This window comes from Eptesicus fuscus, chromosome 10 (assembly GCF_027574615.1).
Source record: "Eptesicus fuscus isolate TK198812 chromosome 10, DD_ASM_mEF_20220401, whole genome shotgun sequence".
In the NCBI taxonomy this organism is placed as follows: Eukaryota; Metazoa; Chordata; class Mammalia; order Chiroptera; family Vespertilionidae; genus Eptesicus; species Eptesicus fuscus.
Window position 1 is genome coordinate 9,003,057 of NC_072482.1, and position 21,193 is coordinate 9,024,249.

Here is a 21,193-nt window from a genome sequence, read left to right on the forward strand (position 1 = left end):
GTCCCAGAGCGCCTATACACATTCTTCTAGGCCTGAGCTTCCACTTCAAGAGATGTGCTAAGATGTTCACACCAGGCTTGCTGGAGAAACAAAATGCACACTTAGTCTGCAGGAGACCTCCTGACCATGATGTGAACCCTCCTAACAACCTGCTCTGAAACCCATTTTACAGGTGAACAAATGGAGACCAGAGAGAGTAGGGTCTTAACTTATAAGAGCACACAGCCTTTCCACCCTGCCAGACCTCGTAGGTAAACGTTACAGGTCATGCTGCAAAGCTCACAAGCGTCCACTGTACCGTGATGCTTGTGTTTCTGTATCTTACTGAAAGGGAAGCTAACGGTATTCATGTTGTCCACGTATTCCTATACTGCCACCCAGGGGTGACTCTTCTAATGAAAACAATACATTAGCTATTCCCCTGCAAACACAGGCAGGCTCGTCAGCTCTTCATTGCCACCTCATCACATACTGCGAACCTGATAGTGAGTGGTATTATACCCTGTACACGCTGGTCTTGGAGTTGAAGGACAAGGCTATTAGGCCTTTCTCTGACAGTAGCTAGCTAGCTATGCATATTATATTGAAATGCTGTTTGGAGTTAATATTTCTGGGTGCTCAGTTTCCCCGGATGTAAATAAAGTTGATGAATAAATTCAGCAGATTTCAACTTAACAAATCTTTATTGGGTTGAGTCCATTCTCTGCAAAGCCTTGAGGTAAGTGCTGCCAAGAATATAAGAATGAATGGGACAAGTTCCTGCCCGTTAGATGTACGGCTCCAATTGAGATGCACATCATGGGAGGTATGCAGATGGATGCTGTGCTGTGGCTCTTGATTGACAGGTTGGTTTAGGAAGACCTTCTGAAAATGGAGGGATTTCTGAAGCAGTTTTTCAAGAAACTTCCTCAACTAAGTAGTTGAAAAACACAGTTCTGAGTACAAGTTGTGATTCTGCATAAAATCAGAAGAAAGCGCTATCAAGAATGTTATTGAGACTATTTCAGTTTACTCTATATTTAGCAAGAGTATTATATCCACGTTAAATTTCTGAGTTTGAAAATTGCACTATAGTTATGTAAGAGAATGTCTTGGATCTTAGGAGATTTGCTGAAGATTTTAGGTATAAAGGATAACATTGGCAAATGGTTCAGCAATGATGATAATAAATATTATATAGAGGGAAAGAGTGATAAAGCAAAATATTATTTGGTGAACCTAAGTAACGGGTTTGTGAGAGCTCATTGTACCAGTCTTGCAACTTTTCTGAAAGCTGGAAATTTTTCAAAATATAATTTTAAAAAACAAATCATTTATGTATGAAATATACCTCCCAAACATCCAATTTAGCCCCTCTTGTAGAAGGAGCTGCAAAATAATGGGAAATGGATTTGTATTGGCAACTGGCTATGCCAAACCAGGTAACCTGGAGTTCCTATAGGCAGGTCCCAAGCGAAGTGCTCACTTTGGCTTGGGTTGCCTCTTGGTTTCTTGGTATTAATTAACGCCTCTTTGTTTCTACCACTTCTGACTGCAAATAAAGTTAACATTTCTCCCAGAGGCAATGTGGAAACAGGGCCAAGAGAATGGGATGCTCTAATTTAAATAAACTGAGAGCTGGAAAGACAGCTGGGGATAATTGGGCAAAATTATTTTAGCAAGGTAATCGCATGCATGACAGTGTAAGTGCTATGGAAACCTAATGCTACTGGGCATAATAATAAAAAAAAACTGTCTAGAGAAACAAAAGTATGAAAAATAGGTTTGACTAATGGTAGCAATTTCTTGTCATTCAAAAAGCATTTTGGGTTAAACTTTTAAAAGTTTGTAATAAACACTAGTAAATTGGATTTACTGTAATAACTGGTAACATTCTGAGGTTGTTTTGTGTTTCTTAATAACAGGAGCTAGAGTCTGAGAGGGTTAAACTTTTGGAGGACGTGACTTTCAATAAGCGGAAGATGAAAGAGCTTGAAGATAACCTCCTCTACAAATTAAGTGCTACAAAAGGTATTGTGTTATCACGACATAATCAAATAATGGATTCTGAAGAAGGATTTCTTGTATCCTCTTTTCAATGGCCCCATGATGACAGGTGTTAGGAAATAGTTATCAATGCAAAGACAAGCGAGGCAATTTCCATGTAGACATTAAAGAGGGACGGCAGGGAATCTGATTACTGAATTAGCAAACAAGGTCTGAGCATTTGAGAATAACCATTTTCTTGATATAATTGCTCTCTCCTGAGAAAAAGAAGGGCTCCCAGGAGAGCTAGGTAACTCATAATAGGCTAATTTGCTTGCCCAAAGGAAACTAATGGGCTCCATCTATTTTTTTTAGATTCACTCTTTCAGTTGGCATTGAAATGTAATCACCACAGTGGGCTCTGAGGTGTGTAATCTGTGGTGGAGGCACTTCAGCACCCAAGGCCAAGTTTACCCCCCCCCTTTTTTTTATTGTTGTTAATCCTTACCTGAGGATATTTTTCCATTTATTTTTTAGAGTGAGTGAAAGGGAGGGAAAGAGACAGAGAGAGAAACATCGATGTGAGAGATCAATGCCCCAACCAGGGCAGGGCCGGGGATTGAACCTGCAATCCAGGTCCATAGGCCGACGCTCTATCCACTGAGCCAAACCATCGAGGACCCAGCTTACTCTTGGTTTGACTTGACCTCCCACGTAGAAGTCAGGTTCTGTCTGGGCAGTCAGATCATCGCACCACCCCCTGATTTGGGGATGTGTTCTCCCTGAATAGGTAAAAATATTTTATCCCAAGGAAATAAAATCAACAAACATTACAGTGTTCTGAAGTAGGCAGCTTAATGCCATGCAAATTCTACCATTAATTAGAAGTTTAATGATGAATACTTCCGAACAGCACTTTAATCCTTGGATTAAAAAAAAAATAAATCTTAACCCCCCAGAAGAACACGATGCGTTACTCTCACAACAGTTACGTCCTCCAAGGGAAGTCCTATTTTCTGCCTTAATTGCACTGTCTGTCTCTTGGTGCTGTGCGTTCTCCCACCACTTGGTTCCTCTGGGGATTCTAAATATTAGAAAGATGGCTGAGGGTTCCTCTCCTGACCGGGCCAAGAGTGTGCTGGCTCAAGGTCTCTTTCCTGTGAGGTTAACCGCAAGTTGGACTCCATCAGGGGACCTAGTGCCCATCAGAGCAGCTCCGCGCCCTCCGGCAGCTCAGGCCCCGCCCCGGACGCTCGGCTAGGCCAGAGCACTGCTGTTTGCAGACATCATGGCCAATAGCTCAGCATGGCCAAAGTGTCTTCCATGTCTTAAAATCAAATTTACTGTCATAAACATGTTCTATCTATTAGAAACAACAATGAAGGGTAAAGATAAAGTTACAGTTTTTCTCCTGGTGAGACACTCCCCCCAGTGAAAGGGCATTCTCTAAGGCAGCAGTGAGAGTGCACCGTTCACCTGCAAGCCGGTGTGCAGCGTTAGGGGCGGCGCCGCTGGGAGCCCCGCTGGGCGGGCGGGCGAGCTCCTGACACTGCAGGGCGCCGTCAGGGTGACGATGGAGGGGACAGCGGAAGCCCCTGGGGGTGGGCTGCCTTGGGGATGCAGACTTCTAGGCAGCGAGAGGGACAGCCCTTGCAGGAATGTTTGGAGGAATTCAGGCATCGGGTGGTAGCTGGACTAGAAGCCCTCTGGGCTCTGAAGAAGTGGGGTTGAAAATTAACAGGGAGATTTCTGAACGGATGCACCTGGCTTTCCAGCTTCCCCGTCTGTGTTCTACAGTTCCCACACTCTTCCTGTTTGGTTTTCAGGCTCCTTGGTAGATGATGAATCTCTCATCGGTGTCCTCCGAACCACCAAGCTGACAGCAGCTGAAGTGAGTGAAAAGCTACACGTGGCCGCGGAAACGGAGGTCAAGATCAACCTGGCTCAGGAGGAGTTCCGGCCGGCGGCCACCCGCGGGAGCATCCTCTACTTTCTCATCACAGAGATGAGCATGGTCAACATCATGTACCAGACCTCCCTGGCCCAGTTCTTGAAGTTGTTTGACCAGTCCATGGCCAGGTGGGCCTCGCGACCTTCCCCCCAGAGCAGCAACTTAAACATTTTTGTTTGTATTCCTACTTCTCTGATTTTTAAAATGTATTGCAGATCTGAGAAGTCTCCACTCCCTCAAAAGAGAATTACAAATATTATCGAGTACCTGACATACGAAGTTTTTACATACTCTGTCAGAGGCCTGTACGAAAACCACAAATTCCTCTTTGTGCTCCTCATGACCTTGAAGATCGACCTCCAGAGAGGAACAGTGAAGCACCGAGAGTTCCAGGCTCTCATCAAAGGTGAAGGGTTTGGACTATGGATGTGACGTAACGGATATCGCTTTTGATGCGCCCTTTGGTGGACTGTACACTAATTTTTACAACACAGTAGAGCAGTTATGTTGTCAGGAAAGTGAAGCTCTTTATGCCCCTTTTTTTCTGATTTCCATTCATTGTGCTCTGGTTACTCAAGGTAACGTACTTCGGGTCCGTGTTAACGCTATGGATCTCAGTTATGGAATTAAATGAAGGTTGGTCACTGTTGCCCGTGGTTAGGAGACCAGGACGCCGAGGGGTGGGGAAGTGCAGCTGGCGTGAGCGTTCATTGCAGGAGAGCGGTTCCTCAGGCAGGAATGTGATGGCTCATAGTTGAAGTTAATCCCACTCATTGCTTATCTCCATGTTAAAGTATAACTAAGACAAAAGTGTTTTCATTCAGTTCAGCAAAACAAGTGCTATGCACACCCAGCACGCTAGTGTTTGGGATACAGAGATAAAGCAGACATTGTTTTAAGAGAAATGACAGTCTCATACAGGGGATAAAATAATTGCAAAACAAGGCCGAATCGCCCGAGTGTGATAAGAGAGCTAAGAGCAACGTGTTCCGTCTAAAAGGAGGGAGAGGTTACGTGCGCTCGGTGAGATCAGAAAAGCTCCTTGGAAAACACACCTTTGCAGGGTACGTCAGGAATTTTTCAGGTTATTTGACACATGGGGAAATGTTTCAATCTTTTCTTGATGGTTTTGTGCTTGTGTATAGTTTAATCATTTTCTCACTGCTCCTCCCCACCCTCCAAAAAAAGAAAGTGGCGTTTGAGTGGTCCCTGACGGTAGAGACAGAAGCATGAGAAGGAAACGTGTGGAGTGCGTGAACTGGGAGCCTCGATTCCTAGAGGAAGGGTTTTCTTGATCTGGTGAGCAGCCAGGTGTCGTGGGGGTGGTGCTGTGGTCCGTTCGGAACCTTTTATTGTCCTTCAGGAAGGTCACTCGGGCAGACATGCATGGGCTAGAGAGCAGAGGATCGAGGGGTCTATTATAATCTCCCGTGCCGCAGCCTGCGGGAAAGGCGATGCGAGTAGAAAGGAGGAAACAGGTGAGGGGTCATAGCAGGGACATGCACTGGACCAGAGCCAGGAGAGGGGTCAGAGCCGAGGTTCCGGTCTGTGCAGAGATTTCCTGTCTGCTTGGTTGAGAGAGGAGCTAGTTTAGGAGTGTCAGAGTTGGGGAACAATGAGTGTGAGTTTCGGACCTACTTTTCAGTCAGCATAAGAACAACCCCCAAATTTCAATGGCTCAACACAGCAAAGGTTTACTTCTCCTCCACTCTCGCTCCAACATGCTTGTTATGGTCACCCAGGGATCCCATCTTAATTACTAGGCAGAGGGACGGGATGTGGCAAATTGTGTCCTGGCCCTTAAAAGGTATCCCATAAGTGACACATGTCACTTAACGCTCATATTTCATTAGCCAAAGCAAGACATGTGGCCACATCTAACTTCACGGAGAGCAGGGGCCTGCAGCTCTCCCACGTGCTTGGCGGCAGGGCACTGGACGTTCCCATAGTTCTGGTGACTACGCAGACATGTGGGATTTGAGACATCCAGCAGGCAGACGGCAGGCCAGACAGACGAGAAGTCAGACAGCGGCCACGCTGGGCGTAGAAATAACAACCAAGGCTGTGGGTCAGCAGAGGCCATCCGGGAGGAAAATGCGGAGTATTTCCAAGTTCACGTCGCAAGGTGCAGGGACATGATGCGCTTTATCCTCATCGTCCAGCTGACGATAGGCAGGCAGGAGCCATGCCTTGCTACTCTACCGTTGTTCTTCAGTTAATTTCTTCCTCAGGCCCAGGTTAGGTTACCGGATAAGAGATGTTGTAAACCGTTCTGCGTACTCACTGAAATGTCTTTGACTTTTTGTTTCTTGGAGCTCAAAGGAAATGAGAATATGTCCTTGGGTTCATGTTTTTTTCTAAGGCCTGGTATGCCTGGAGGAGCTGGTGTCTGAATTGCATGTAGGAGTTTAGAGACCGCGTGGTGCGTAAGGCGTGTGCAGGGCTGGAACCAGGGAACGCCCAGATCTGCGCCTGCCTAGCAGTGTGATCTCAGAGAGCGACCACCGGTCCCCGCGCACAGGGGGCTGTGGGCCCCGGGGAAGGACCCGTGCCACCTGGAGGGACAGGGCGGGCTCCGGAGAGGAGCGTCCATCCGTAGGGGTGGTCTCTGTGACATTTAGATAAAACGCGCCTGAATTTACCAGGCCTAGAAAGCTGCTCTGACTCGTCCAGTCACCTCGAGGCTCTCACTTGCCTGGGGCCGCAGCCTCGGGGTCTGGGGCCCCTGGGCAGTGGGGAAGGGGCGGTGGGGAAGGGTGGGAACCTTAGGCAGCAGTGGGAGCAAACGGCCTCGCGCTGAGGACAGCCTCCCGTCTGTGGGTACAAGCAGGATGGGAAATACACTTTTGGATTTTTCCTCGTTGGTGAGCTGGCTCTGCTTCCTGAGTCCCATCTGCCAGTGTGACCCCTGAAGGAGACAGCTCTGACATAGAAAGAAGTGGGAGCCCTGTCCCCTGGTCCACAATGGGTCGTGGAAGGACAGAGGAGTCAGAGGAAGAAGGAGGTGGGGAGAGGAGGGCGCTCGAGAAACATCCAGGCAGAAGATGCCCTGCGCTCTGCCCAGAGCCGCGCGGGCATGGGAGCTGCCCGGCAGCTTTGTGAGGGAGTGAGTGGCCAGACGCATACGCGGGAGGTTTGGCAGAGGCGTGTGGACATGGAATGTGGAGGGGCTGGTGCACACCAGAGGCCTGGGGCGCAAACCAAGAAGCTGCAGAGCAGGGACCTCTGACCGGACACAGGCCCAGTCCCTGGGCATGACAGCCCCCTGCGCCTGCAGGTCCCACAGGATGTGCTCAGGGGAGACAGTGCGGGATCCCAGCCTGGGACCGAGACTGGTAGAGACAAGAGGGTGCGTGCCGATCTGAGGCCCCTCCCTGTCATGACACAATCACCCCCCCCCCGCCCCCCACTTCTCCCCACCCAGCAAACCCAGCCAAACTGAGCTCTTACCTGAGACAGACGGGATTCTGGGAGACTAAGTATGTAAATCAGCGGAGGCTGAGAAACACAGCAACACAGTGGGGAAGGAATCTGTGAGGAGAATTAGGTTTGACACAGAAAAAAAAAGAAGGCTGCACATCGGGGTTGTGGAGATAACACATCTGTGCCCCCGTTTCATTAGCTGAGAGCCAGGGAGAAGCAGATTGCGCAGGGCCAGCAGAGCCAGTGCGAGGAGCGTGGGTTGCATTCAGTGGGCCACAGGGAGCCATCGAACGCTTTACGAGCAGGAAGTCCCGCGAACAGAGCAGTGCTTTAGGAAGATGAATTTGGGATTGTCTGATAGGTTGATTAGCGGAAGTATAGTCAGCTCAGCAGTAAAAGAGGTTCTGTGTTTTTTAAAAAACAACCCAAAGCTGGCTTATTGTACAGTTTGTATTAGTTTTGAACGGGCTTACATTGTGACCAAATTATTTTTTAAAAGATGGTATGGCTTTGTTTTTAATGGTTTTTACAAGGTTAACACATATGGTCCTTAGATCATTAATTTTTTTTTTAATCATTTGAACTCAGTGCTTACAGGGGGAGAAGGAACTTATTGGTCACAGCACAAGTGTCTGATTTCCAGGAGGACCGTCCCTCTGCCTCCACTCCGACTTGCTTTCTTCAGAATCTGGAAGGTGCCTTTGACTTTCTGTTTCAACGGACAGTGTCAGACACGGTGAAGCATGAAGCAGATAGCAGGGCAATCCTGCCTCAGCGAGTAACGGATAGACTGTTTTCCCTGCCCAGCTCCTTTAGAGAGGTGTCATCTTTCTTTTGTTGTGACCCATGGACAAAAGACCCTTTAGGGCGTGTGCCCTTGCCTTCCGGGTTGGACTGGACCTGAGTTCCAAGTCAGACAGTTAACGTCACAACCACAGCTAATGATTGCCTGGCTGTTACTGTGGGCCAAGACTGTCCTAAGCTTTCTGCACACAAACGTGCATTTAATCCCCACAGCACCCCACCTGGGAGATTCCGTTGTTACACCTTGTGGCCGAGGAGGAGGCAGAGACTGAGTTCTTTGTCCGCGTCTTTGCAGCTCCCGAGTATGAGAGTGGGTGTTGGGGGAGAGGCTGTCTGGTTAGTTGAGGTGCACGCGCCTGAAACGCTGCTGCAGCCTCGACGGCCTCTGCTGGTGCCTTTGAGGCTTATGGTCCATGAGCATGTTGTTTTGGAAACAACGGAGAAGAAAAGGATGGCTAGTCCCTGGGTCAGAGAAGCAGAGTCCCTTAGGTCCGCAGCCGCCCCCAGTGGTTGCTTTCCCGGTAAACTCGGTGTTAGCAGAACCGGAGCCCGGAAGGCTTTCTCCCTCTCCAGGGTGCACAGGGCAGGTGGTGAGGAAGGTTGCCGGTCTAAAGGCGTGGTGGCCTCGGAATCATTGCCCCGGGGATTGAACAAAGGGCCGTGCATGAAAGGGGTACTTCAGCTCATTCTCCATCTCAGGAAGGTGCTGGAGGGGGAGCAGAGCCCTCTGCCCCCCCTCCCCTTTTTTGCCCAAGCGTTGATTATGAAGTGGAAGAATTCCAGGAGCTCTTCAGGATGATGGGATTTGAAAGTTGCAGCATCACTGTTTTTGCATAATCTGAATTAAAAACAGAGCTGGAATTATTATGATGAAACATTACTAAAGATATGCAACAGAGGGATTTGAAATTGTAACAGTAGGCACGCGACTGGGTGGGAGATGGTCGCATTGGGAATGCTTGTTGACTTGTGATTGGCTTCAAAACACATGCTGTTCACATGCTGTGAGGCCAGGGCCTTGCTCATTTTCTCTGCTTTACTCCCGGTGCCTGGAATGTGCCAGATACACAGGGAACACTTAAGTATTTTTTGAATGAATGAATGAATGAATGATTTGATCATTAGTTACTCCCTTAAAACCCCACAGCTGTACTATGTCAATCTATCCATCTACCCATCTTTTTGACCTGGTAACAAATACTAGTAGTATTGAATATGAAACTTCTGGAGGAGTGATGACTTAGAAGTGATTTTTAAAATCACACATGGGATGATCAGCGTATACATTGATAGCAAAATGGTACATTGCAGACTGTTAAATCACAATAAAAAGGCAAACAACCACAACCACCTGGGAACAATTCTCTGCAGAGAAAAATGACAAGGAATTACCACCATCTGTATGTTATAAGACGGTACAAACCAGTAAATAAAACAGTAAGACATGAAGGAAATGTACCCAAAAAGGATAACCACCTTTTCTGTAAGGTGACTATTTTCCAGTTTTCCCATATTTTTCTGTAATATGGTTATCTCATTTTTATGACTTGGGGGGAGGGGGCGCGTTTTGAAAAATGGAGCCGGAGCTGACCTGGTTCCGCTGCCCCCTCCCCCAGGCGGAGCAGCCCTGGACCTGAAGGCCTGCCCTCCCAAGCCCTTCCGCTGGATCCTCGACATGACCTGGCTGAACCTCGTGGAGCTGAGTAAGCTCCCGCAATTCGCAGAAATCATGAACCAGGTAACAAAGGGCGGGAAAGCGCAGATCTCTACACCCAAACACACCCAGGCCGTTTGTTGTTGTTATTAACCCTCACCCAAGGATATTTTTTCCATTGATTTTCAGAGAGAGTGGAAGAGAGGGGTAGAGACAGAGAGAAACATCGATGTGAGAGAGACACATCGATTGGCTGCCTCCCGTACACACCTGAGCCAGGGATTGAGCCTGCAACCGGGGTACGTACGTGCTCTTGACTGGAATCAAACCTGAGACTTTAAGTCCGAGGGCCAATGCTCTAACCACGGAGCAACCGGCTAGGGCCACCCAGGCCATTTAATTGGGCACCTCCTGGTGACAGGTCCTCACACAAAAGGGTCCACACAATGGTGTAGCTTTAAGTCTCTGCGTGGCTTGCCAGGGAGCGTATAGGCGGAGGGTGGGGGCCGCTCAGAAGGAACCTTTGGAGGTGCAGGCCGCTGCCTTTTTTTCTGTGCTGGGCGTGGGCCACTCACAGGCTGCTAGAATTGCTGTCAGAATCGGAACCAGGGGTGGATCCTTTTTTGTAGAGTATTGATGTTGTTACATTTTTACTTCTGCTTATGATTTAAAAAAAACCTTTATTGTTGAGTGTATTACAGACGTCTCCCTCTCTCCCCCCACTCCCATTGCCCGCTCCCTCTGGTTCCCGCCCGCCTGGCCTTCACCACCCTATTGTCTGTGTCATAGGTAACGCATACATGTTCTTTGGTTAGTCTCTTCCCACCCCCCCCTCCCCTTCTCTCTGAGAGTTGTCAGCCTGTTCCATGTTTCCATGCCTCTGGTTCTGTTTTATTCATCAGTTTATTTTGTTCATTAGATTGCTTGCTTGTTTATTTTGATTTTTAGATTCAATTGTTGATAGATATGTATTTATTGCGTTGTGGATCCCGCTTTAGAGATGAGAGAACTGAGATTCAAAGAGGTTAAGAATTCTCGATGTGGCCAATGAAGGGCGAAGCTGTCATTTGACCTCATGCCCTTTCCTGGCAGCACGAGTTATTTCTCCGCCACGCCTTGTACCCCGGGGCTGGGCCAGATGTGAGGGGAAGAGCTGTTCTCGGGACAGGGCAGAAGTTCACCGGGCCCTGCCATCAGGCGGCCCACGGCTGGCCTGTCTGTGGGAAGGAAGGGAGGAGTAGATCAGTCTCCCATCTGAGTGGTGTCAGCGATTGAAACAAAAATAGCCTCCAACAGCAGCCGCCCTGCCTGGCATCCCAGGCCCAACTGTTTAACACCCGGAAGTGGCATTTGCTAGGAGAGAGGGCCAGGAAAAGGAGTGGGCCATGGAGGTGGGCAGCAAGGGGCTGGAAGTTAGCCCCCTGCTCATTACAGGTGCACTCGCCTGGGAGCTCTACTGTGAAGTCAAAATCAGCAGATGGAAGGTTGGGAATAAACACCCTCCGAGGCTCCCTCTCTCTAGCCGCTAGTGGGGGGGGGCCTGCAGGGGGCGCTGTGAGTGGCAGTGCGCTGGGGCCAGGGCAGTAGGGTGGGCTGCAGCAGCCCAGGCCTCGGGACCATGTGCCAAGCTGATTCTGTGAGAGCAGCCAGCTAGGGAGAGCCCGGAGAAAGACGGCAGCTGTGAGACATTTCAGAAATCCTCCTCCATTTTTTCAGTGCCCCAGGGACAAAGTTGGAGCAACTGGGCTCATTGTTTTGCTATAGGATTGTGGGCTTTGGGCAGCTATTCCTCTCTGTGCCTCAGTAAAAAGTGGGGAGAATAGAGGAGAAAGGACAAGGCTTGGGGGTGGCACGCAGCCTCTGCTCTGTGCTGATTTGCTGTTTGCTGTTAGCGCTGACTGGTGCTCTTTAAACATGCTTGCAAACACGGCCTAAGTAACCCGGCCGCCGGCGGTCCCGGAGCAGCGCCAGGCTCGCCATCAGGCAGCGTCTGCCACTGGTTTGCACAGGGCTGGGCTTCACCATGTGCCTGTGATGCCTCTGAATCCCGCAGCTCTCCCCATGCTCTGCAGGAACAGGCGCCCGGGACCAGCTCCTGGAGAGACCTCTTCCCTCCTTGGGTCTAATGCTCAGGGTGGGGGTCGCTAGGAAAGTGGAAGTTTTGATTGTGCCATCTATCAGTATTTTACATAGAGGTCAACGTTTAGAGGTTTGCTTATCAGAATGGTCTCTATCAGTGGTTCTCAACGCAGGGCAACTTTGTGCCCATTCCTCTCCCCACCCCCACCCCCCACCTCCAACCTCCCACAGGGAGCTTTAACAATGTCTAGAGATTTTTGATTGTCCCGAATTGGGGGAGGGGTGTTACTGGCATTTAGTGGGTGAAGGCCAGGAATACTGCCAAACATCCCACAGTGCACAGGACAGCCCCCTGAACAAAAAATAACTGGCCCCAAATGTCAGTGGGTCGAGAAACCCTGGTCTGTGATTTTTTTCCTGCCCAGTCATTTAGTGTAATTGATTCATGGTCCTAATCTTAGTGAATAGTGGAGAAAAGCAATGGGAAAACTGAAAGAGAATAGTAATCTCCACATTGTCTGAGTCATTGATTTGGAAGAGAAATGTAGATGTGTGGTTGTATTTGAAAAATGATGTGCCCAGAGAGAACGGCGCTCTGTTATTCGGCGTCCTCCCCAATATATTTATTTCAACTCAATGTACTCTCGTGGCTTGCTAATTGGCTTGTTTATGTTAGATATCTCGAAATGAGAAGGGATGGAAAAGCTGGTTTGACAAAGATGCTCCAGAGGAAGAAATTATCCCTGATGGATATAACGACTCGCTGGATACCTGCCACAAACTCTTACTTATCAGGTGAGAATAGGTAGCTCAGAGCTGGAGGCATTGTATTGTCAAATGAAGGAACGTACCGCAGGGAGTTACTTCACTGTGTCCCAGTAGTTACTATAAGCAATGTAGGTGCTTCCACATTGCACTTTGGGATGGCAATTCTTTAGTTCCTTGACAAGCAAATAAAATGATGGTGGTGGCAGGGAATGGTATGTTTTGACAGTGTATTGATGATAGTGCTTTTAGCCAAAAGAAACATGAAAAATATGCTTTATTATTCACTTCATTCATTATTTATTGTTGTATTTACTTCTTTAATAAATATAACTCACAAAGTTATAAAGCAATTAGTTTGTAAGCTGAAATTCAATTTCATCTGAGAAAAAAACCCCATAAATATTACGCTATTGAAATGTGTAATGCAGGCTTGACTATTATAATAGAAGCAAAAGTTTTAAATTGATGTTAAGGAAGAACATTCTTTTTTTTTTTTCTTTTCCTTTCCACTTTTCATATTTTCTTAATATCCCGTAGCTTAAAGAAGGCTTCTATATTAGAGTGTGAGTGTGTGTGTGTGTGTGTGTGTGTGTGTGTGTGAGAGAGAGAGAGAGAGAGAGAGAGAGAGACAGAGAGAGACAGAGAGAGAGAGAGAGATTAGATTGGTGGGCAAGGTTGGCATTGGGGGCAGATGAAACCCTCAAAAGATTAACAAAAAGCTGTTGGATAATTTTGGAGTCGTTTTTATCTTTCCAATCTCATACCCCTACCTGAGCTCGCATTTCTTACAAAAAGGTGTTTCCTGGGTGTTGTCACCCTCTGCGAGTGATCACAGCAATGGCGACCTCATGACCTACAGAGGCTGAAAGAGCTACTCGTTTGTATTGGAATAGATGTGTCTATCTTTTATCCATTATTCTAAAACTGAATCTTTGCCTAATGAATACTATAATCTGTAGAAGTTGTGATTTAAAATATCAAATATCAAATGACGTTATTTAATGTGTCCTTGTGTTTAGAACCTACTTCAACGTAGGCAACACAGATGGCATTACATTAGTGCTCGCTGGTCAACCTACTTCTGACACTTGGACACGTTACCCCCTCCCCCCCGCCCCCGCCCCCAACGCCTGCAGAGCTTCCTGTGTGCGCAGGCCGGGCAGGTGGCTTCACTGCTGAGTGGCCTGAGGTGCAGCAGGCACCTGATAACGACCTGCCGAAGATAAGCGTGCTCCTGTGTGTTAGCTTGGATGAGGAATTGTTGACCTGACGCAATAGCTCCGGTTACCAGGGATAATCATTTGATTCGCTTTTAAAAATGGCCAATTAAAATTTCAGAATATGCCTAGCACCGAAACCCAGGGTAGAAGATCTTGCCCTTGCTCAGACCTGCACAATGGAGAGTTAGCTCTTTGTCCTTTGCTAATTAAGTATGTTCTTTACATGCCTAGAATGAGACAGGATAAGAAATGAAGAGACTAAATTTTTTTCCTCTCGCTCGTGTCCATTTCTAGGTCGTGGTGCCCAGACCGCACTGTTTTTCAAGCAAGAAAGTACATTGCCAATTCTCTGGAGGAGAAGTACACAGAACCAGTTATCTTAAACCTGGAGAAAACTTGGGAAGAAAGTGATACACGGACACCTCTGATCTGTTTCCTGTCCATGGGGTCCGACCCCACCATTCAAATCGACGCCCTGGCCAAGAAGCTGAAGCTGGGTATGAGCAGCAGGCTATGAAACTTAGCAAACCCCACACGCCTTTGCCTCAAATTTTGCCTTTCATAACTTTATAACTGATTAGGAATATGTCCGTAAAACTGAGTTAGAAAAAAATACTAAACTCTTTCCTCCCTCTTCAGACCTCCTAGAGTGAGGTTGGGAGAGAGATATCTTTGTGCAGAGAGGAACAGACTCATCTACCATATTCTGGTTGTTTTTTTTTAAGTTGTAAGCAGATGGTCATGCTACATGGACAGTAGATTAACAGGAATGAACTTACAAGAGCAGATTTTATTGCCATCTATAATACTAAAAGCGTAATATGCTAATTAGACTGGACGTCCTTCCGGATGACCTTCCGGATGAAGCCGGGGCTGCAAGGGAAGCCCAGGTCCCAGGTGCCTGCCAGCAGCTGGAGGGAAGCCCAGGTCCTGGGTGCCAGAGGGAAGCCAGTGCCGGCAGCTGGGGGGAAGGAAGGCCTACTCTTGCATGAATTTCATGCATCGGGCCTCTAGTGTCTATATAAAATGACAACAAAGTCTATTTTGTCACAAATTTAAAAGAACTAGAACCACTGTAATGCATAGTAATTGGAGACTCATTTATCCATACTTTCATTCAGAAACCATTTTGTCCAGTCAGGCTGATGGATTCAGGGAGTACAGAGATGAGCACAACACAGCTGGGGAAGGCAGACATGCCAACACTTAACCGAAGACCACGTGATGACTATTGTAACAAAGTTATGTACACATGTCTGATTACAAGATCTGGAGCTACTCGGACTGCAGGGGGTACAGGGATCACATTGATGCTATTTTGAATAGGATCTAAAAAAAAAATAGATACAATTTTATTAGATGAGAATGGTGGGAAATAGTTATTCCAGGGGGAGGACACAGGGCAAGGAGTTATAAGCACATAAGTTGTGAGAGCAATGACTGAGTGGCAGAACTAAAGGACAGGGACCTGCAGAGGCACAGCCCATGGTCATACACTTGAGTCACCTGCTTACAGAGGCTGTCTGTCGCTCTCCATCCTCCAAACATCTGAATGTTGTTGGAATTCCAATCTTCCAGGTTCAGATCTCGATAACTATGCCTTGTACGGTTAATTCATTCCTGTCTTTATAAAGATTACAAAAGTGATTGATTATGAATCACTAAACCTACTCTGTGAAGTAAGACTTACATTGAGCTTATTATATAGTTGATATAAACGTGATACAGAATCCATTTAGTCATCCCCAGTACTCACCATATGTCCCTCTGCACTAAGAAGTTACTATAAACCATTAGGTATGGTAGCATGGTCTATGTCCACTCCCACTTTTCTCATTTTGACTCTGCTCAGTTCATTGTCACCACACCATTCCATGTTCTGTACAGATCCATGTTTAAATGGTTCTTTTGGCAATCGCTCATGGTTAAGTCTCATTAACCACCTTTAAAATGAGCTCTTTTGCTCTGGTATTTACTCCGACATGCTAGTCATCTGCACTGGTCTAGGAGTGGTGCCTCTCTCACAGCCTTGGAGCTTTTAAATCTTTCTCAGATCTAGTCTTCCATGGGTCTTTGTCCAGCTGCTTCTATGCTCTACTTCTCTCTGCACATAAATTTCTTAACTTCTCTCTTGCCACCAATCTTCATGTGACAGAACTCATGGCTTCTGGTGGCTCCTGGGCTTACATGATTAGTAAGTTCAGCACTCCCGGGGAAAGTCCCCTTACTCTCTTGGTCCCAAGTCCAAATAACCAGGGAAGAAATTCATTGGTTTTGCTTTGGTCATGTGCTCCTTTCTAGGCCAATCAATGAACTGTTGCTGTGGGGATGGGTTCATAGCAGGAACACCATATATGGAGCTTGAGTAAGGTGCATTTCTTAGAAGGGGATACTGTTCCTAGAAGAAGAGCATGTTCCACTAGAGATTCCATTTCAAATATTAATAATTCTGCTGTCTAGGACTATGGTTCAAAAACAGAAGTAAGAAATTCAAGATCTTCTTTGGGAGAAATTTTACTATGACATTAAATAAATACACAAGGCCAGAATTGTGCTATCACCTTTAGTGTTATTACCTGCTATCATACTGCTTTGCTTGGCAATTTGGTGATTTCCATTTCTTGCTACTACTTTGTTTTTCCAACAATTGTTCAAGCTTCTATTGGTTACTTTGTTAGGAGAATAAAACAAAGTAGATTTGATTTTGACACTGAAGGACCCAATGCATAAAGAACCATTCGCTAAATCATTTTAAGGAATATTAGAAAGTCACATGCTACTCACTGCTTTGGGTCAAAAGTAGCTGTGAAAATAGAACTATTATGTAGATAGAATATCATATTCATCTAGTCTTAAGTAGAAATATTTCATTTGGGTAACTGGATAACAGATCATCATAGAATGCTCAAGGTAAATCCGACTCTGGAAACCTTGAAACCCAACTACTTTATTTTACAGGTCAGGGAACTAAGGTCTGGGGATGAGGCCAGAGAGCTCACTGGTGACAGATCTGATTCAGGGCTCACTGGGAAACCCCACTTCAGTGGTCTCTCTCCTTCATCCTCTCTCACTGCCTTATTGGTTGAATTAACCCATTACCTGACAGCAACTCGAGGATGGGACCAAATCAAACAAGTTTTTGTAGGAAAAAAGGAGAAAGAAAACGCACTGTGGATGCTGCCTAGTGCCTGCCAAGCTCTGCAGTGAGAGGTGCGGAGCGGACGGATTCTGCGCAGAAGCACTGGTGCCCGCGCAGCGGGTAGGAAACATGTGGATTCAGCATGAGAACGCTACTCGGACTGGGTGCGGGAGAGGGTCCCGGAGAAGGGCAGGCTTAGAAACAGAGCCCAAGCACAGATGAAGAGAGCAAACAAATGAAATGCAGACTCACAAATACACAAAAGAATTAAGGAAAATGGGTATAGCAACGTATACAGATTTTAAAATGACGAGAAAGATACATAATTCTGGTAATAAACTTTAAAATCTCATTAAAATGGACAAATTTGTAGAAAACACAATTTTACAAAATTTTCTCAGAAAGGGTGGAAAAACATGAATAGACTAATAATTGAGATGAGCAAAATTAGAAGTTTTGAATGATTATCTCAACAAATGCTGTGGGTTTGGGTGATCTTTTTGATAAGTCCCTTACAACGTTCACATGCTGTATTCCCGTCCAGAGGAGAGGGAAAGAGGATGCATCCTCCTCTTTATTTCAGGGAACAGCATTATCCTGATATCAAAAACAGACCATGATAGTAACTGCATAAAAGAAAGAAAACCACAGATTGATCAACTTATCGATGTAAATATAAGGATCTTAACTAAAATGCAAGCAAGAAAAATTCAGTGTAATATTATAAGAAATAACATGCAAAAAAAAAAAAATGATAACATGCCCTGACCGAGTAGAAATGCATAGTTGAAATAAAAAAGATAAAATAAAAAAATCTTACCACAACAGTAAGTGAAAGACTTTTCCTTAAGCTAGCATATTATTGCCTTGATAGATGCTAAAATAGCATTTTATAAAAAATTTAATATTTGTTTTTCACTGTTAATGTGATAATGAACTTCAAACATCAACATCATACTTGTTGATGAACGACCGGAGACACGCCCATTAACGTCCGGAAGAAGATGAAGATGTCTGCCCGCACACTATCCTTCAGCACTGTTGTGGGAGACAGAGCTAATGTAGTGTAAGAATAATAAATAAAAGATATAACTTCTGGACAGTAGGGGCAAAAATCACCATTATTCTCAGACAATGTAATTGTCTAACTGAAGAAACAAATGAATCAGCTGAAAAACTATCAGATTTAACAGGATAGTTCAGTAAGGTGGCTGATCACAAAATAAATATATTAAAAAATCAATGGAGCGTCTTGTAAAATAAAATGTAAAAGTCCCATTCACTATAGCAATAAAAGTAAAACGGAGAAATAATTTTTAAAATACCCATTAAAAGAAAACTATAAAACTTACTTAGAGACATAAAAGTAGGATAAAATAATGGACAGTTAAACCACATTCCCAGTATAAAGATTCAATATTGTAAAGATGTCAATAGTCTCTAGATTAATCTATAAATTGAATGCAAGTGTAATTGAAATTCCAGCAGTTATTTTTTTTTCTGATGGGTTAGGAGAAGGATCTTAGGTCATCTAGAACAATAAATGGACAAAAATAACCAAGAAAGCTTAAAAAGGAAAAAGAATAATGGGGAATGAATACCATCAGGTTTTAAAAACTTCATCCAATTGAGATAATTTAATGAGTGTGGAGATAGCTCAGAGTAGGTAAACAGATCAACAGAGCAAAATTACAAGGCCCCAAATTAGACTCTAGTATACTAGTATAGAGTAGCTTAGTCTATGATAAGATTCACATTTCACGTCAGTGGAGGAAAATGAGTTACATAAACAGTGTAGGGGTAGCAGGCTACCTTCAGAAAAAAGAATTTCACCTCACATCAAACCCCAAAGTAAGTTCTGCATTGATTAGGCGTTTAAATGGTTTCAATCAAGCTGTGAAAGAATAAAAGGAATGCATTGAATATTTACGTAGTATTGCTGCAGTTTCCTTGATCATAATACCAGAGTCCCAACCCAGGGGACAAGATGGATAATCTGCACAAAGTTTTAAAACTTCTGTACGTCAGAAGCACCATGAGCTACAGCGCAGCCGCGGGTCAGAGTGTGGGTTAGGAAGTACAGCATTCCCCTTCAGCTGGGACAGCGGCCATCCTTCTCTGTATGTGGCTCCGGTCCTCCTCAAGATGGATGCATGCTTTGTCCCAAGTGTTCTATGTGTAAGAACTTCTCCTAAGAACATACTGAGGGATACACATCAAGATTTATGTGCAAGGATGCTTCATCTAGTTATAATATTGGAAAATTGGAAATGTCCTAAACGTGCAAAAGGGTCGTGGCTGAATGACCAGCATAGTGGAAGACTGTGTCGCCACGAAAAACTGCTTTCCAATGATATTTAATGGCAGTAAAATGCTCACAACATACTGCTAACAAGTGGAGACATAAAGTAACATGTATGTTATTTCATATGTACATATATGTAATGCAATATGTATATATGTAACACACATACGTGTAAGACATATATAAAATTTTTAATATAGATAGGTATACAATTTTTTATTCAAAACCCTTGGGGCCAGATATGTTTCAGAAATCAGAATTTTCCAGCTTTTAGACAGGTAGTATTCCCTATATTATGTAATACACTGCAGATAAGCGTATTAATATTAATAAAGATAGTGATAATAAAGACTATAAATAGATTCATATCCTTTCAGGTCAGCTTTTGCCACTAAACTAATTTTATGGCAAAACTTTCAGTTTTTAGAGTGTTTTGAATTTTGAAATGAGCATAAGGGATTGTGCATATTAAAAAGGATTAGAATGAAGGTTTCTAGTGAGGGATAGTGGTGATTTTTATTTTTTTCTTTATGCTCTCCTATATTTTCCAAGGCTCTCACTATGAACATATATTACTTAATTAAAAATAAAATGTTTGTTTTTAAAAGGAAGAGGAAAAGTGAAGGAGACACAAGCCTAATTTTGGAAGGAAATGGAAAGGCAGTTGAAATCTTACTAAAATCTCTCAAATAGAAACAACTAAAAAGTAAAAATGAGACCAAACCCGAGACCACCGAAGAGTAATTATGCTGCGTCGCCTACAGCAGCATCTCCCACAGGACCCTCTGCAGCTGTCCTCCCTGAGGACCCCCTCACGGTGCCAATCTTGTTGATCTTGTCAAAGAAGATCCTGTGCTTTTCATTTGCTGATTCTCTGTTGTTTTCCTAGTGAGTGCTGGGGTAGGAGGGGGTGATGGGGAGTGACTGTTCGGGGTTTCTTTTTGGGCTGATGAAAATGTTCTGAGATTAGAGCATAGTGATGGTTCTACAACTTTGTGAATACACTAAAAACATAATTCAAACTGTATACTTTAACCTGATATGTGAATTGTGTATCACTTTTGAAAGTGTAAGGAAATAGTTATTGAGCATCTGCTGAGCGCATATACTGTCTAGTGCTGGGTAAGGCACCAGAGCTACTAGTAAGTCCCTTCTCCCATGGAGTTGACATTCTAGTGTGGGGCAAAGCAGATAATGATTGATAAGCAAGTGAGTATGTAATAAGCTAGGAAAAATATCTAATAGGCTAAGAAAGAAGCAGGGTGAGGGGGTGGCTGTATCATCAGGGAAGGCCTGGTAGGGAGGGCGAGGAACACTGAATGTGGAGGGAGGGAGTCAGTGCCCCTGACAGGGGAACACATTCCGGCAGAGGGAACAGCAGTGAGGCTGCAGTGTGCGTGGAGGCCATTGCGCTGTAGAAAAGTGAATGAATGAGGGGGACAGTGGTGGGATAAGAAAAGGTGTGTGTGTGTGTGTGTGTGTGTGTGTGTGTGTGTGTGTGTGTGTGTGTGTAGGGGGTCCGATTATGTAGGGCCTTGGAAACTGTGGGTAAGGACTTTGGATTGGGTTTTTGGGTTTTGCTGTGGATGAAATGGGAAGCCATCAGAGGGTTCTGAGCAGAGCATGGGCATAATCAGGAGTTCAGGGCTGGACCGAATCCCTCCGTCTGCAGTGGGAAGAAAAGCTAGTAGGGGCAGGAGTGGGAGTGAGGCCCCCTGTTAGGAGGCTGCTGAAAAAATCCAGGCAAGAGGTGATGGTCACTTGGACCAGCGGAATAGAAGTGGAGATGCCGGGTAGTGATCAGATCCTGCCTCCAAGTCTCCTCCCGACCTCTTACCTGGATCACTGTAAGAAAATGAGCCCCCTGAGTCTTACAGTGACCCGA

General features: G+C 45.4%; 1 protein-coding gene across 1 annotated transcript in view; it reads left to right on the top strand.

Moving 5' to 3' along the window:
• Positions 1-21,193, top strand: part of DNAH8 (dynein axonemal heavy chain 8) — a 265,691-nt gene that overhangs the window by 192,856 nt on the left and 51,642 nt on the right. The window contains exons 76-81 of the mRNA XM_028161183.2: positions 1,905-2,010; positions 3,792-4,044; positions 4,132-4,322; positions 9,760-9,881; positions 12,553-12,671; positions 14,159-14,361. Coding sequence (XP_028016984.2) covers positions 1,905-2,010; positions 3,792-4,044; positions 4,132-4,322; positions 9,760-9,881; positions 12,553-12,671; positions 14,159-14,361 — 994 coding nt within the window. The remainder of the gene's footprint in view (positions 1-1,904; positions 2,011-3,791; positions 4,045-4,131; positions 4,323-9,759; positions 9,882-12,552; positions 12,672-14,158; positions 14,362-21,193) is intronic.